The sequence below is a fragment of the Lissotriton vulgaris genome, chromosome 10, assembly GCF_964263255.1.
Source record: "Lissotriton vulgaris chromosome 10, aLisVul1.2, whole genome shotgun sequence".
NCBI lineage: Eukaryota > Metazoa > Chordata > Amphibia > Caudata > Salamandridae > Lissotriton > Lissotriton vulgaris.
The window spans coordinates 75558205-75573317 of record NC_141698.1 but is presented as its reverse complement, the minus strand read 5'-3'; the positions used below and the strand labels follow the sequence as shown (position 1 = coordinate 75573317).

The 15113-nt window shown below is 43.7% G+C and overlaps 1 protein-coding gene across 1 annotated transcript in view; it reads left to right on the top strand.

The window, feature by feature from the left end:
• The window catches only part of LMF1 (lipase maturation factor 1), a 705094-nt gene that overhangs the window by 616276 nt on the left and 73705 nt on the right, over positions 1 to 15113 (top strand). The window contains exon 6 of the mRNA XM_086940536.1: positions 8709 to 8862. Within this exon, the coding sequence (XP_086796662.1) occupies positions 8709 to 8862 (154 nt within the window). The remainder of the gene's footprint in view (positions 1 to 8708; positions 8863 to 15113) is intronic.

Here is a 15113-nt window from a genome sequence, read left to right as displayed (position 1 = left end):
GCATCGTTGCACACATTTCCAAAGCACCTTTGCCTGTACGGTCATTTCCGCAGAGATGGGAATTTAGCCCACTCGGTCCTGCAGGACTTTCTAGTTTAAAGATATTGGTCCGCAGTCCACCACTGGGATGGAATGACTTTGGTTTCTAATTCAAAGGTAAGGTATCTGCAGCTAGCAGTCACTATCAGATGAACAAGTTACTTACCTTCAGTAACGCATTATCTAATAGGGACTCTTTCTAGCTTCAGATTCCTTACAGCCCCACCCATGCCTCCCGCTTTGCAGACTAATATTGTAGGTAGGGCTAGGGCTACTCCCCTTTTCTGGCCCTAGATTTGCACATGACTACGTTAGTTACTTTATGGCTCTGTGCTTTTGTCGTGGAAAAAGCAAAAAGTACTAACGTCCACGTGCCTGGGTGGCGCCTATATAGGCATTGCGACACCCTAACCAACGCTACTGATGCCGACGACGTCACACTGAGCCGAATGGAGCCACCCAACACCGTGCGCAAGAGGGATTGCACAGCAAAAGTAGCCAGATCCAGCTTGACAACTGGGAAATTCAATGGTAAGGAATGTGCAGCTTGGCAGACTCTCTACCAGATAATGCGTTACCGAAGGTAATTAGCTTGTTCTTCTATTAGCCAAATTTATTGGCACTTAGATCTTTCCAAAGGATGGAAAGTGGATTGAAACGTGTGAATTGCAAGTTTACAATGCTGACATCGTTAAGCGTATAACTCACTGAGCCTTAATTTATGCTTAGCTTTTTGGAAGTCGAAATTAAAAAAAATAGATATGTACATTAATTTAACTTGTTAAAAAAATCACACTTTAGCAATAAAAGCCGCGACAATAGTGGGACATAAAGCATTTACGTTCCCATGCCCTTAAAAAAAAGGCAACTAGAGTTACACAACATCTACAATTACATTTTTTTACTTTTACGTTGCTCTTGGCAAGGTGTAGAAAACACCCCAAGTTGAAGAACTGCCTACAGAAGGTGGGGAGAGGAGAAGGAGAGAAAGGGAGCAGGAAAAGCACTTCTGTTATGATATAAAGTCCATGCAAACCTAATCTACCAGCCTCAGTGTCCCAAGCCACTATGAATCATGGCAGTCAGAGCAAGGTCAAAAGGAGAGAGAGTAAGAGAGAGAAGCATCATCAGACTAAGAATAAAAGCTACAAGGCCACTCAAGCCTTGCCAGAATTACTATCAGTTTTGGTGAACACAAGATCCTTCCAGCTAAGCCACTTACAGTTTGACATGCCTGCAATGGGAAGTTAGCTCCCCAAAGCCAGGAAGGACCTAAGGCACTGGGTTGTTGCCACTTGAGTTAGGGCGCAAGACTGAATTCTGGAAACTGAAGAATACAATTTTGAAGCCAGGAAATGCCACCACCTGATTACTTTCATACTTCCGGCAATGCTTGAAGATTTTTTTCACTTGACCGTTGTCCTCTCCAAAATATTTTGTATGGACACCTCTCAAATAAGGCTACGATGGTAGCGTTGCAACTTTGCATGCAACGGGCTAAAATAGAATGTAAAAGGAGTTTTAAGTTTACTAATCGCCCCCTTTGCCACCTGTAATTAGCCATTTGGGATGCATCAAGCCCAAAGCCATTCGCAAAATCGGTAATCGCAAAATTTGTGAATACCTATTTTGCGAATGGAGTTAGGGAATCGCAATTTGTGATTCCCTAAAGGCAATGCAAGAAGCAATCTCTGATTGCAACTTTGCATTAAGGAATCCCAAATTACCATCAACTTCTAGTTGATGTTAATTTGCAATTCCTTAAAAAAATGCAAAAAATTGCATTTTTCTAAATGCCATGTGATGCACATACATGCCCTTAGGGCATGTATGTGCGCCACATGTGCACACATGCCAATTAGGGGGGGGTGCATCAGGGTGGCCTTTTGGCCCCTAGCAACCTCGAAATTGCATTTGCAATTTGCAATTACCCGTTTGGTAATCTCAAATTGCAAATGCTTTCCAATTCATTCCTATGGGCCTCTAGGTATGGCAAATTATATATATATCAATGCCAAGTCTTTTTGGCAGTGGAGCGATTATATATATATATATATATATATATATATATATATATATATATATATATATATATATATTTATTTATACATCTAAAAATAGTAAAACCACATAACCAAAGACAAACATTTGTCACATTGACATCAATTGTATGTACACGGCAGACAAAACATTAAAAAAAAATTCAATATACACACATTTTGTAATGGAGGATCAAGCACAAGAACAGTGTTAGGCCTCTAGGAATGAATGGGAAAGCAGTCCCTATTAACGAATCACAATGTGCGATTTTCTAACAGGAAATATGCCGGAATCCCTATTTTTTTTTTTAGCAAAACCTACATACATAGGCAATTCCTTAATAGCGATTCCTTAATAACCGCTATTAAGAAATCGCAAATGCTTCCCTTGATTCATGTGCCCAATTGAGTATAAAAAAGTGAGATAGTATATACTAGCAAGCATCTCATTTAAGGACCACAGTTTTTGTGGCATTCACTTGGGGTTTAATTTCCATGTTATATAGATATAAAGACCCCAGTCCCCTTTTCATGCCTATTCTGGTATGACCCAGTAGTACCAGATCCTCTGCATACTGCATAATGGGGAGTCTGATATGGTCTAATTTGGGTGGAAAGATGTTAACTTTCATTAACGCCTCTCTCAGGTCCGCGGTGTATAGGTTAAACAGGGTGGGAGCGATCAAGCAACCCTGTCTTAGCCCCTGGTTGGGGTGGATCTTGGACGTCACATGGGTCTGCGCGAGCCCAGAGTATGTTGCGGTCGATGCCATCAAAGGCGGCGCTGTAATCTACAAAACAGGCATAAAGCAGTGGAGAGGCTCTCTCTGTGGCTCTTGTTGCTAGATATGACAGGGCAATGGCATTGTCCAGGGTGGATGAATTGGGCCGTAATCCTGTCTGGTATTGAGGTATAATTTTATTTTTGTTTATCCAGGCCTCCATCTCTTTCAAGAGCACTTGGTGCAAATGCTTTCCCATCAATGTCCAACAAGGCGATCAGTCTGTAATTCTCTGGTCGGGAGGCATTCCCCCTTTTTGTGGATTGGATGAAAAATTGACACTTTCCATGAGTCCGGTACTGCCGATGTGTTGAAGCATTGATTAAACAGGCTGTACATTTGAGGGACCCAAAATTCTCGGTCTTCATTGAAGATGCTGCCCGGTAGACCGTTCGGTCCAGGAGCCCCGTCCTTCCGGATGCCTTTCAGGATGGAGAGAGTTTATTTTTCTGTTGTAAAGGTGCACTCTACCTTGAGTTCACCTGGATGGTTGCCCTCAGCCTCCATGAAATTATCCAGGGGTTTCTCTGGCGTTGATGCAGCTTTGTTGCATGGGCTACCCATTCATTGGCGGGTACAGCATTGTCTGCGTGGACTTCGCCCTTGAGACTGCTGAAACAATATCATTCAGACTTTCTATGGTATCAGACACGCTTGCAAAAACGTCCTCATTCTCAAAGTTTTCCACACTGTCACTCGAATTCAGTAAATGTGGGAGACAATTTGCAAAGCAATTGTGCCCGCCTTGGATATACACAATTTCATAGATAAAATATGCAGCCTTCCTATAAACTTTGCCATCTTGGCTGAACTACCTGGCTTCAAAATTCTGCCTAAAGGTTTGCAAGCAATTCGAAAAATTATTTTTGTACCCTACACGTAGGTTTTGAAGTACTCAGTACCCACGCTGTCACCACAGCATCTCTTTGCATAACTAGTAGCATCAGGTAGATCCTCTCTGACTTAGATCCAGAGAGGCAAAGGCAACAGTCATTGCCTTGCTGCTGTGTAATTGAGACAGTACAGCCTTGAATCCCGCAGCCCTTGCACAACCATAGTTTCCCCGCTGATATAAAAAAGATCAGAATACCCATGCCACACAAAAGTCACTCCATTCCTCAAAACAATTCTCAAGTCTTCAATTTTTTCATTAAATATTGAACACATTTTACATAATATTCAAGGAAGCCTACAGAGGACCTGAGCTGTTCCTTACCGGAATGTACAACAGCATTGACTACAATATGACTAGATCAACTTTGGGTCAAACCCCCGCTGTAGAGATGGAATGCCTTAAGTATTCTACCTCCTCCCTTAGAAATCTATAGTTCTCTTTGCGTAGGGTAATTCCCAGTACCTTATAGTCTTGCCAAAACCTTCTCCAAGGCAACATTATGTTCAACACCAAGACCATGTTATGTTCATCAATGATGTTAACAAATACCAGAAAGGTGTCTTGGAAAAAAAAGATGACATTCTGGATTTTTTTCAAGACATTGTTCATATGCAATGAAAGACACTGGTTACAGATACTAATCTAAAAGGGAGGCACGCAAATTGGAAAATGTTATCAAGGGTTACCAATGCTGTAAAAGCCCTTGGGTCAGGGTGCAGCTGCATTTGGTGGTAAGAACTTCTAAAGTCTCACTTCGAGAAGTACCAACCACGCCTCAGCAACAACACCATTCAATTGATGTTGGGTGAAGGGAACAGTGCACAACAATATTTTGATTCAGTAGCCTAAGTCTGTTCAAAACCTGAGACTTCCAGCAGCCTTTTTTATTATTATGATCAGAGAAAGCCATCTGAGGCTTCTACATGCCCTCTTGCACCATCGGTTGGAGAGAACATTTGACTACTTGCCTAATAAGTGAGGGAATCCTTCTAGCCTTATGCCTGACTTGGAGCATCCCATTTTCATGACTGCCCATGCTTAGTTTACTTTTGAACATTGTGAGAATTGGGTTACTGGTTGACTGGGGTGTGAGCCCCGGTCAAGCTTCACCAAAATCAAGCATCACCAAAATCCTTATCAGTGTAAGGCACAAGCAAACCCCGAATTAACCTGTGCTCAACCCCCTGGTAGCTTGCCACAGAGCAGTCAGATTTAACTTGTAGGCAATGTGTAAGGTATTTGTACAACACTTTAAACTGTAATACACCAAACCAGGTTAGGAGGATAGAGCACACTTTAATAAATCAAAAAAGGCAAAAACAACAAAAATCCAACCAGTAGAATCAGAGATATGAACTTGTAAAGAATTTAGTAAAAATTGCACCAATAAGCACAAAGTGCCAACTCAGGATATATGGTTGAAATGGATTGCCTCAAAGTCACGAGTTCAGACCAACCGCAATGGAGCGCTGGTCGGCTACAATCCCCAGATTAGTCCAGCTGCAGTTGTACCTTCTCAAGACAGCACCGAGAGTCCCATTCATGTTGAAGAGGGCCTCAAGGTGAGCATCACAGAGGATGTTGATGTAGTGTGAAGAGCAGGCCAGGTGTCACAAACAGGCGGCTAGAGCTTCGCATTATGGTCCCCCACAAGCAATTGATTCTGGAGTGTGAAGAGTCTGGCTAGCAGCGCTTCGCATAGATTTGCGTTACAAGCAGTGTGGTCTCAGTGCTAATGGGCCCATTCACATTCACGAAGAGCCCAAAAGCTTGACCGGAAGGTTGCCACTTGGGAATCAGGAACGCACTGCATCTGGGTCCAGGGGATGATAAAGGATGTTGGGGAACCTTTTATGTCCCTGAGGCTCTGATCAGGCCAGCAGACAGGCCCTTGGAGTCACTCTGGTGTCCTGGGTTCAAGATGAAGTTGTAGGTCCAGTTCTCATTCACTAGGCAAAAGGGGAGAGAGCAGGGCAGCACAACAAGGCATCAGTTCCTTCGGAGCAGCAGTCCAGCTTAGTGGCAGCCCTTTTAGTAGCACAGCAGTCCTTTTTTCCTGACAGAGTATCCACAGGTCTAGAAGTGTACTTGAGTGATGGTGTCTGATGTCCAGTATTTATACACAGTTGTGCCTTCGAAGTGGGGAGTAGCTTCTAGAGGCTTGCCTTTGGAGTGCACAGTGGCACAGCCTTCCTGGCCCTGGCTTCAGCCTAAGGGGCTATGAAGCACTTTGTGTGGAGACAGGACACAGCCTATTCAGGTGTAAGTGGTGCTTGTCCCAGATCCTCCCCCCTACCTGTCAATGATGGCCCATTCAGTCACACACACCTCAGCTCACTATTGTTTGTGGCTGTATAAAAGGAATACACAAAGCCAATCTGTCACCCACACCAAGTCATGTGACTCAAAGACAGGCTGCAGGAACCACATGGCTAAGGCACGAAACTGCCAACTTTCTAAAAGTGCCATTTAAAGGTTTGCAATTTAAAATCCGACTCCATCATTAGTTAGGTTTTTAAACTGGAATTCCAGGGACGCCAAACATGAAGGTGTTACCTTTTCCTATTTGGACATTACACTTATGAAATGTAAAAAGGTAATTCCAATGTTCTCTCATGGGAGAGGTATGCTTTGCAGTGGTGAGAAATCAATTTAAGAGTTTTTCACTTCCAGGATATGTAAGACTTAAAAGTACATGTCCAGTTTTTTAAATACACTGCACCCTTCCCTTGAGGCTGTCCAGAGTCTACCTTAGGGGTGACTTATTTGTATTAAAAAGGAATGTTTGGGCATGGCAAAAGTTTTTATTTTTGATCAGGCTGAAATGGTTTAAAACTGCCCCCACACAGGTTGCAATGGCAGGCCTGAGGCATGTTTAAACTGCTGCTTAAGTGGGTGGCACAATTAGTGCTGAAGGCCCATTAGTAGCATTTAATTTACTGGCCCTGGATACAGATGGTGCCACATTATTGAGGTTTTACCATAAATTAAGTATTACAATTAGCCAATATAACATGTTTTAAGGAGCGAGCACAAGTAGTTAGCACTGGTTAGCAGTGGTAAAGTTCACTCAGCCAGCAAAAACGAGGTCACCAAAAACAGGATGTTTGAAGGCAAAACGTTAGCGGGAAACCACTTCAAGGATGCTAGGTCTAACAAACACCCATTGAAACGTTGATAGTCCCACATCAACACTTGTGTCACACACCACCATGATTTGTTATGAGGGCTCTTGGATGTGTAACTATCCTTAAGTCATACTGGTGTACCCAACCTAATATTTAGGGTGCAGTCTTGGCTACAAATAATTTACCAACCGACCTCATACTTTAATGTCAGGCCACATATTCTAATATTGTTTTATTTTTCAGCTGCTGGCTGAGCCAGCATGTTAAGGGAGTGGCTGGACCAGGCCATGGGAGGGGGAGGAGGAGGGGTAGATCTGCACTTTTAAGTGCGCATGTCAGTTTGGCCGTCCGTCCTAAGCCAGCCAAACTGACATGCGCACTTAAGTTTCTCAAGTCTGGCTGTATTGCATATCGGGATTGTAGAAACAGCACAGACTCCCTGTGCCTGAGCGAGTGTTGATCCAGCCTGCTTAGGCCAATCCTCATGCTGCTCTCATGCTTGAGAGCAGTGTGGGGATTGAATGGGGAGCCCGTGATGCTGGTCCAGGCACTAGGAAGTGGAAGCAGAGGAGCGTGAGGCGGCCGGCAGCACCAGGCACATTTATTAAATGTATTTTTATTATTAACTCTGCGCTTCCCCCGCACACTCAATCCCCCCCACCCCCTCCACCCACCCTCCCACTCTAAATCAGTGTTGGCCGCCACTGCACAGCTGCAGTTCTGCTCTTGGCATCATGACACATGCAAAAAAAAGGGACCCTTTTTGACACACGTTCTGCACTCTTTGCCAGTTGCAAGCAGTTTCTGGATCTGGTGCATGGTATAGGCTGTCACATTTATGACAGCTCTTTTGAGAAGATCTTCTAGAAGTGCTCTGCTGTGTTTTCCGTTCTTTAATTTTCCATACTGCACTTTGAGACAAGGAAGTACGTTTTTCACCCACTTCATTTACTTCACCCTCGTTATCCTTAGTGACAGCCCCTCCTTGGGTTGTTTTTGAGCATTAATATATTGTATATCTCTGACGCCTCCCCATTTTTCACGGTTGTAGTAGCCTCTTTAAGGGTGAGAATGCTTGCAGATCAAATATGTTCTTATACGTTTTACTAGCACACTGAAAGATAAACTGATTATTAATTTGTTCATCAGCCAAGGGACCAAAATGAGCTTTTAGGGTTCTGTCCGTGTTTGTGTTGGATGGGCTCTCTCAATTTATATATGACCCTTGCTTCGAAATGGAATTGTATGCTTAATTTTAAATTCAGTTAATCTTGTATTCTGTGAGTGTTTACCTCAGAGTTCCTTCAGGCGTTATTTTCTGGAAGCAATTGTTCTCACTTCCTTTGGCAGTCTGTGCAGTGATCGAACACACCTGGTATTGGTCTCCATTCCATGCCTGGGTTTCCTCTCAGATGTGTGTGTGTTCTGTTTGTCAACACTTTTCTTGGTGTAAGTCCATGTATGGTCTTCCAACAAGCCCTTGCCTCAGATCCTGTTATTTACTCAGGCAATGCTACTGCTTCTGATCTTAAGTTAGTGCATGGTTCAGAGTAAAGAAACTTCTCAAGTGTGCTACATCTGTGATATACTCAGGGTTATACAGTAATCAATTTCACTAGGGTCTGTGAGCATGTTGTCCTCCATTAGTAAGGTGGCAGTCCTGCTTCAGCTTTCCTGCATAGGCCTGGGGAGGTTTGTGCTGGTGTTATGCGAGCTCTCTGAGCTAATGAAGTACCAAGTTCTACAGAATCCATACCTTGAAGTACAAGCTATGGTTTTTTGGATAAATCCCTTACTTACATCCTGTGTTTTCCTGTTCTCACAGGCTTCAATCTCCGCGCATGTGTAAACATAGGTCTGGGAGTGCTGATTGCCTACTTGAGCATCCCCCTGCTACAGAACCGTCTGATGTCTCCTCAGGCCAGCCAAAGCATCCTCAGCCCTCTGCGCATCGTCAACACCTACAGCACCTTCTCAAGGTAAGTGTGTCCATCTAGGCGCTGGATCTTTGCGTTTCTAGTATTGCAAAGGCTGGTCTATGGCAAGTTAGGTATGGGCAGTCACGTTTGCGACTCCCAGCAGGAGACACCTGATCACCTCTAAAAACTACAAATGTGGCCCATCGCTAAGATAGCAGGGAGACAAAAAGTAGTGCTCGTACCGGCGCTGATACTAACCACAAATCTACTTTTTGTGAAAAGTTTTCCATTAACAAGGACACAGAATAGGTTTTCCAATCTGGACGTATATTCACAATCTACCAGAGATCAAGGCAGTGAAACGGAGGCAGTGTTTCCTATATGAGGTTGTGTCAGAGGATGCTCCTGCTGAAAAGGTTTACATTTTCAACATGACCTAAATTAAATCAAATAAAAGCCCCTATGTAGAAGGCCACCTGCACCAAATCCATCATTAAATTCCACTCGCCAGCCAAAGACCATTGCTTCCTGCAATTTGTATGTGGATGCTTTATCTGGTCTTTTTCCAACATTATGACAATGTAAATATTATAAAATGTATGTAAAAGTAAAATCTCTGGATTCAATTACTCCTAATCCCACAAGGGAGCTCAGATCCTACAGTTCAGATTAAGTAGTCTGCTGTGCTTTCCAAGGCATTAAAAACGCTGGACCCATCCTTGTCCAAAGCCTTCCCAATAGGAATTGTAGGTTATGCAATGATAATGAATTAAAAATAAAGTACACACTCCTTTGGTCAGTTTCAAGACCAAAGATTCAGGTTTTCATGCGAGGTAGACATTGTGGATCCAAGACAGCAAAGTAGAGATATTGGGCGGATGCAGAGAATGTCTTGAATTCTGGTACGACCCACACAGCCATGGCTTTTCAAGTATTAAAATCACACCGGTTCTGCCAATAGAATCTTGGTCCTGCCTCTGATGCCCGCTTTCTCCCACCGCCGACCGCTTGTTGTCCATACTCGAGAACCGCTGTTAACCTGGCCCTTTTTAGGTCTCGACTTAAAGCATTGCTTTTAGCAATGCTTGTTGTCGAGAATTATAGTAGGCAATCCAAGCTCTGAAACCATCGCGGATTTTGGACAGTGCGTGTTGATTACTAGTGCGGAACGCGCGTCCACATCAAAGCCATCAGCCTCCCTCCCACCTCCCCCCTAATTGCTTTCACTTTCACGGCCGCGAGGCCGTGAGCTACTTCAAAGGGATCCGCTCCCCGCCCCCTGCTTCACTACAAAGGAAAGCGCATTTCACAGCACTAGCATTTCCCGGCCACTTGCATCTCCCGTACTTGTTTTACCTTTGCATTATTTTGCTGTTCTGGATTGTTGACTTTCTTGCATTTATCCAGTTCTCTTCAGCAATTAAAATTAATTTACAACATAATAAAGTATATTTCTATAGTACAGAACATTCATGTAAAGCATGGTAAATATTTTCTGTCCGTAGCATCACTGACCCTTTAAATAACAGCCGCCTTCTGTAACAAAATGGTAATAAAAGTCTTCCTTTACTACCTACAACAGAGGTCTTCAAACTTTTGCAGGCTGAGCCCCCCCAGCTGAATTTTTTTAGAAGTCGGGACCCCCCACCATCTGACAGAAATTTCTGGACCCTGGTACGCTACATATTCGACTGCCACCCGCATATCCCGGCCCATATCCGGCAAATAAGGTTCAACACAATAAGAGTGTTTAGTAAACTGCAGGATTGTGCGTGGGTGTGGTTAAATGACAGAGGCTTTTTACACAGCCCAAAAACTATTTTCCAAGATAAAATGTGTGCAAATTGTTTTTACTAGGAAGCTTTATTTTATACAAGACATATATTGATATTAACACCCCCAACATTAATGTGAAAGGTGTGCCTATTTTTCGCCACAGAGACGGTCAATCTGTGGATGGATTTGTGCTACTGCCATGCTCAGGCTGTTCTCCACATACACTAAATTTACAGCAAATAATATCTGTGAAATCCTCCAATTTCTCATTAGTGAGGCCCCGTTTTGATCTAAAAAAACTTTTTATGGTTGTTGCATGAAACAAGCATATTTCTCTGCAAATACTAATAGACTCTCCCACATCAATCACATTCAAAAGAAATGATAAAACGGTATTCACAAGAATCTGTTTGGGAATTATTCCAGGCCATCAGGGTAAAAACAACAGAGCTGTCTCTATGAAGGAGCCACCTGAAAGGTTGGATTGCAGTGCATGTAAATGTGTACATTTGTACTTTAGGACAAAAACTTGATGGGGCACGATATGCCCTTACTTGTGTACAGGGGCGCAACTAGACCCAAACTTCAGGGGGGGCTAACACTCTCAGCCAGGGATGGCCATAGCACTGGTCGCTTACAGTGCAGTAGTATTTTTGGCACCCCCTCTCCCATTTCCTCCTCCATGATTTCCCTCACCACCACTCAACAACAGTGCACCTCATTCTCTATAGAACCTTTCTGACAAACATTTCATTTTTGTATAGCACTGCTAATAGTTTACTCAGACTTTGTAGCAGGCACCTTATCCCTCTGTGCTGTGTGGGTGGCAGGAGTGAACATGTGAATGCACATTGAGCAAAGCATCAGTGTGAGAGTGAGGTGAGAGGAGTGACTGCACGGTGAGTGAGGTGATCATATGAATTTGGGTACGGATGTAAGTGCAGAGTGGGATGAATGAATGTATGGTTAGTGATGGGCTTGCTTGAGTGAAATTGCAGATTGAGCAGTGTGGGAGACAGGTGAGTGAAGTGTCACATGAGTGCAGGTTGAGTAGTGTGCTCGTGTGACTGCAGGGTGAGGTACAAGGCGAACAGCGCAAGTGCATTGTGAGTGCAGAGTGGTCACTGAGTGCAGGTTGAGCTGGTGAATGCTGTGAGTGCATGGGAATCAATGTGAGGTCATTGTGATCGCTGTGAGTGCAGGGTGAGTGTGAAAGTGAAGGGCAAGAATGAGGAGCGAGTTGCCTGAATTCTGGGTGCATTCCCAGACACTTGAGGTAACTCAGCATTTTTTTATTTTTTATTTATTTATTTAGTGTTTTATATAGCGCGAACATGACCCAGTGTAGGGTGTCAGAGCGCTTTACAGTAGAGTTTCATCAGTCGTTTATGTTTCATACTTCAGTTTAGCATATAGACATATATACATTCAATAATACATTTGTCAGGCACAGTTAAATTACATGAGAATCTTTGATCATGATCCAGTGTGGAGTGACATGTTTTTTTTTAAAAATAATGATTCATCCGTCATAATGTTTTACATTTCGGTATATCATAAAGATATATATACATTCAGTAATAATTTTGGGCAGTTTAGGATAGTAGGTCTCCCATATAGTTCTTATGGAAGAAATGTGCCCATATAGAATGATTTTACTTCCTTTTTAGGTCTCACCTAGACGAAAGCAAAGCGAAGCTTTGCTGTCTAGGGCGAGACAACTTATGTTGTTACTTTTGGGGGAATGTGGACAGCAGAGTTCCACGCGCTTTTTCTGGCCGAGATTTAACCTCGGGAGCGCGCACGTCGCCGTGCCTCATATTCCCATTCGCAAACAAAGCCACACTCACGCATGCGCACATACACAGCCATACACACACTGCATACACACACGCACCCCCCTTAAACAGACACACGCTGCATACACACACGCACCCCCCCTTAAACAGACACACGCACGCACGCACAGACACACTCAAACAGACACACACGCGTACACCCCCACCCTCAACCCCACTCACCGGGCTCCTCTCCCCTTACGCATGGGAAGGCACTGTGGAGCTCTGTGCCAGAAGGAGCGCTGTTTGAAATCACCGCCGCCTCCCACAGCGGCATTGTAGGGAAATTCAAAGTTGCCTCCCCGTAAAACCCGCCGCAGCCCGGGAACTTCGGGAGCCTCAGACATCCCGAGCGCCGCTCCTCTGACGTCAGACAAGGAGCCGCGCTGGGATTGGTGCCGGTGGGGCCGTTGCCTGGAAACGGAAGACTCGTCGACGCCGGGCGGGAGGGGCTTCTTCGCTCCTCACCCGGGCAGCGCCTGCTTTTTTTAATCAAGCTACTAGATTTCTCTGCGATTATTTCATGATGGCGCATGGCTGGGAAACGCTTGCTGCTTGGCTTCAGCCTTGTTTATGAATGGTAAACCCCGGGCTAAGTTTACGTGTTGACTTGTGGGTGGGAATGTAGGCGTCAAGCGAATCTAAACTGTGCTCTCAGGGAAGTAGCATCGGTTGTTTGAGATTTTTGGCTCCTTGACCTGCGTTATTCTGCCCTGACTTGGACTGTGGGTGACTAGCTTTAGCCACGGACAGGGTTGGCCTGTCTTTATGGCAGATGCGCATAATGGGACAACAGATAGGGCAGCCACCTTCAGCCACATTTCCCATGTCTTACCTTATGTTTGCACAGTATTCCGTTCTACACATGCCTGAAGGTGTCTTTGGTTTCGGGAAGTTTGCTGTGTTATGGAGTGACTGGCGTAGCAGTTGTGCCATGGACCATACTGCAAGAAGAAAAATGGGCGCCCAGATTGCTTTGATTGGGGTGTAGTGGGCCTCTCAGACCCCACTGTGTCTGCTGCACTGGTGATGGTTATGCCACTGTATGCAACCCCAGTTGCTGCCAATGTGTTTTTAGGGTGGAGGAGGTGTCACTGATTGTGCAAGAAATAAGCATTTTGACAAGAACAATTGCACAATACATAAAGTTGTAAACAGTGCGGTAGACAGAATTTTATAGATAAAATACATTGTGAGAAGGGAATTTGAGCAATAAAACAACCAGATATGGGCATAATAATGATCATTAAAAATAATAGCCAAACTAGTGATATATATATAATGGAGGTGATTGAGGCTGCTTTACCGGGATAAGTTGGCATACCACAATAGTTGTACTACCTGGAGTGTTTGCCAATAACAGCCAACAATTCATAAAAACACCCCAAGGGGTCGCCTACCGCAATTTTTCGCAAACTAGTTAATTGCCTAGCACAAGCAAGTTACATGTATTTCCAGTGTCAAAATAAAATGGAAAAAAAAGCATTTGCAATGCAACAGGTCTCGCATTTACGCGAGTTTGAGTTATTTGCATTGTAAATGACAATGCCTTTGATTTATGTTTTCGTTTTTGAAACATAAATAAAACGCATTGTCATTTACAATGCCAATAGCCTAAACTTGCGTAAATGCGAGACCTATTGCATTGCAAATGCTTGTTGAATGTTGCAATGGATGTAATTCTTCTGATGTTTGGTGGGAGTGCATTACAAATTCTCGGTGCTGCTCCTGAGAAAGCTCGGTCATACGTCTTTTTCTTGCAAAATCGAGCCGGTTTCAAAAGAAAGTCTGATTTGCTCCTGGAATGTCTGTTACCTCCTGATGGCGTAAGTTTCTGGGCCAGGTAACCTGGAGTTTTGTGGTGAATTGTATTGTGCGTGATACATGCCAGTTTGAATTGAATTCTTGCTTCTAATGGCAGCCAGTTTAGCATTTTCAGGTGAGGAGAGATGTGGTCGAATTTTTTTGAACCCGCTATCAGTCTTGTGGCTGCATTAAGACAAGCTTTCAATGGGGCAGTTGCAATCTTGGGGAGACCAGCTAGGGTAGTGCACCCATATTCGATTCTTGATATGACCAGCGCTTGTACTGCTGTTTTAAGATCTGTTTTGCTCAGGAAAGGTTTAAGTTTTCGCAAGTAGCTCAGGTGGAACCTGGCGTGTTTTGCCATTGTATTAATATGTGCTAACATATTCAGGTTTTTATCTAGGGTAATTCCCAGTGATTTGGTGGAATCTACAATCTTAGGAGTACAGTTTAGAGCCGTGATAAGTTTGGTCCATTCTGTTAAGTTTAGATTGCTTTTATGTGGTGTTATCAGTAAGAATTCGGTTTTCTGTGGATTTAGTTTCAGGTGATTCTTGGTTAGCCATTGGAGGGTTCTTGATAGTGCTTGGTTCATTGTCTTAATTTCTTCTGTGGATGCCACCTTGATGTACAGCTGGGTGTCGTCCGCGTACATGTGGAAAGCTATGTTTGCTTTTTGTAGTATTTCTGTTAGTGGTTCCACGTAAAGATTAAATAACGCCGGTGAAAGCGTTGATCCCTGTGGAACTCCTATTGTATTGTTTGTTGGGCCAGAGAGGGTTCGGTTGACCATGAATTTTTGTGATCTGTTCTCAAGAAAGGAGCTTAACCAGTTATGGACTGTACCTTCAAGGCCCATTCTGTTCTTCATCCGGTCTATAATTTTTTCGT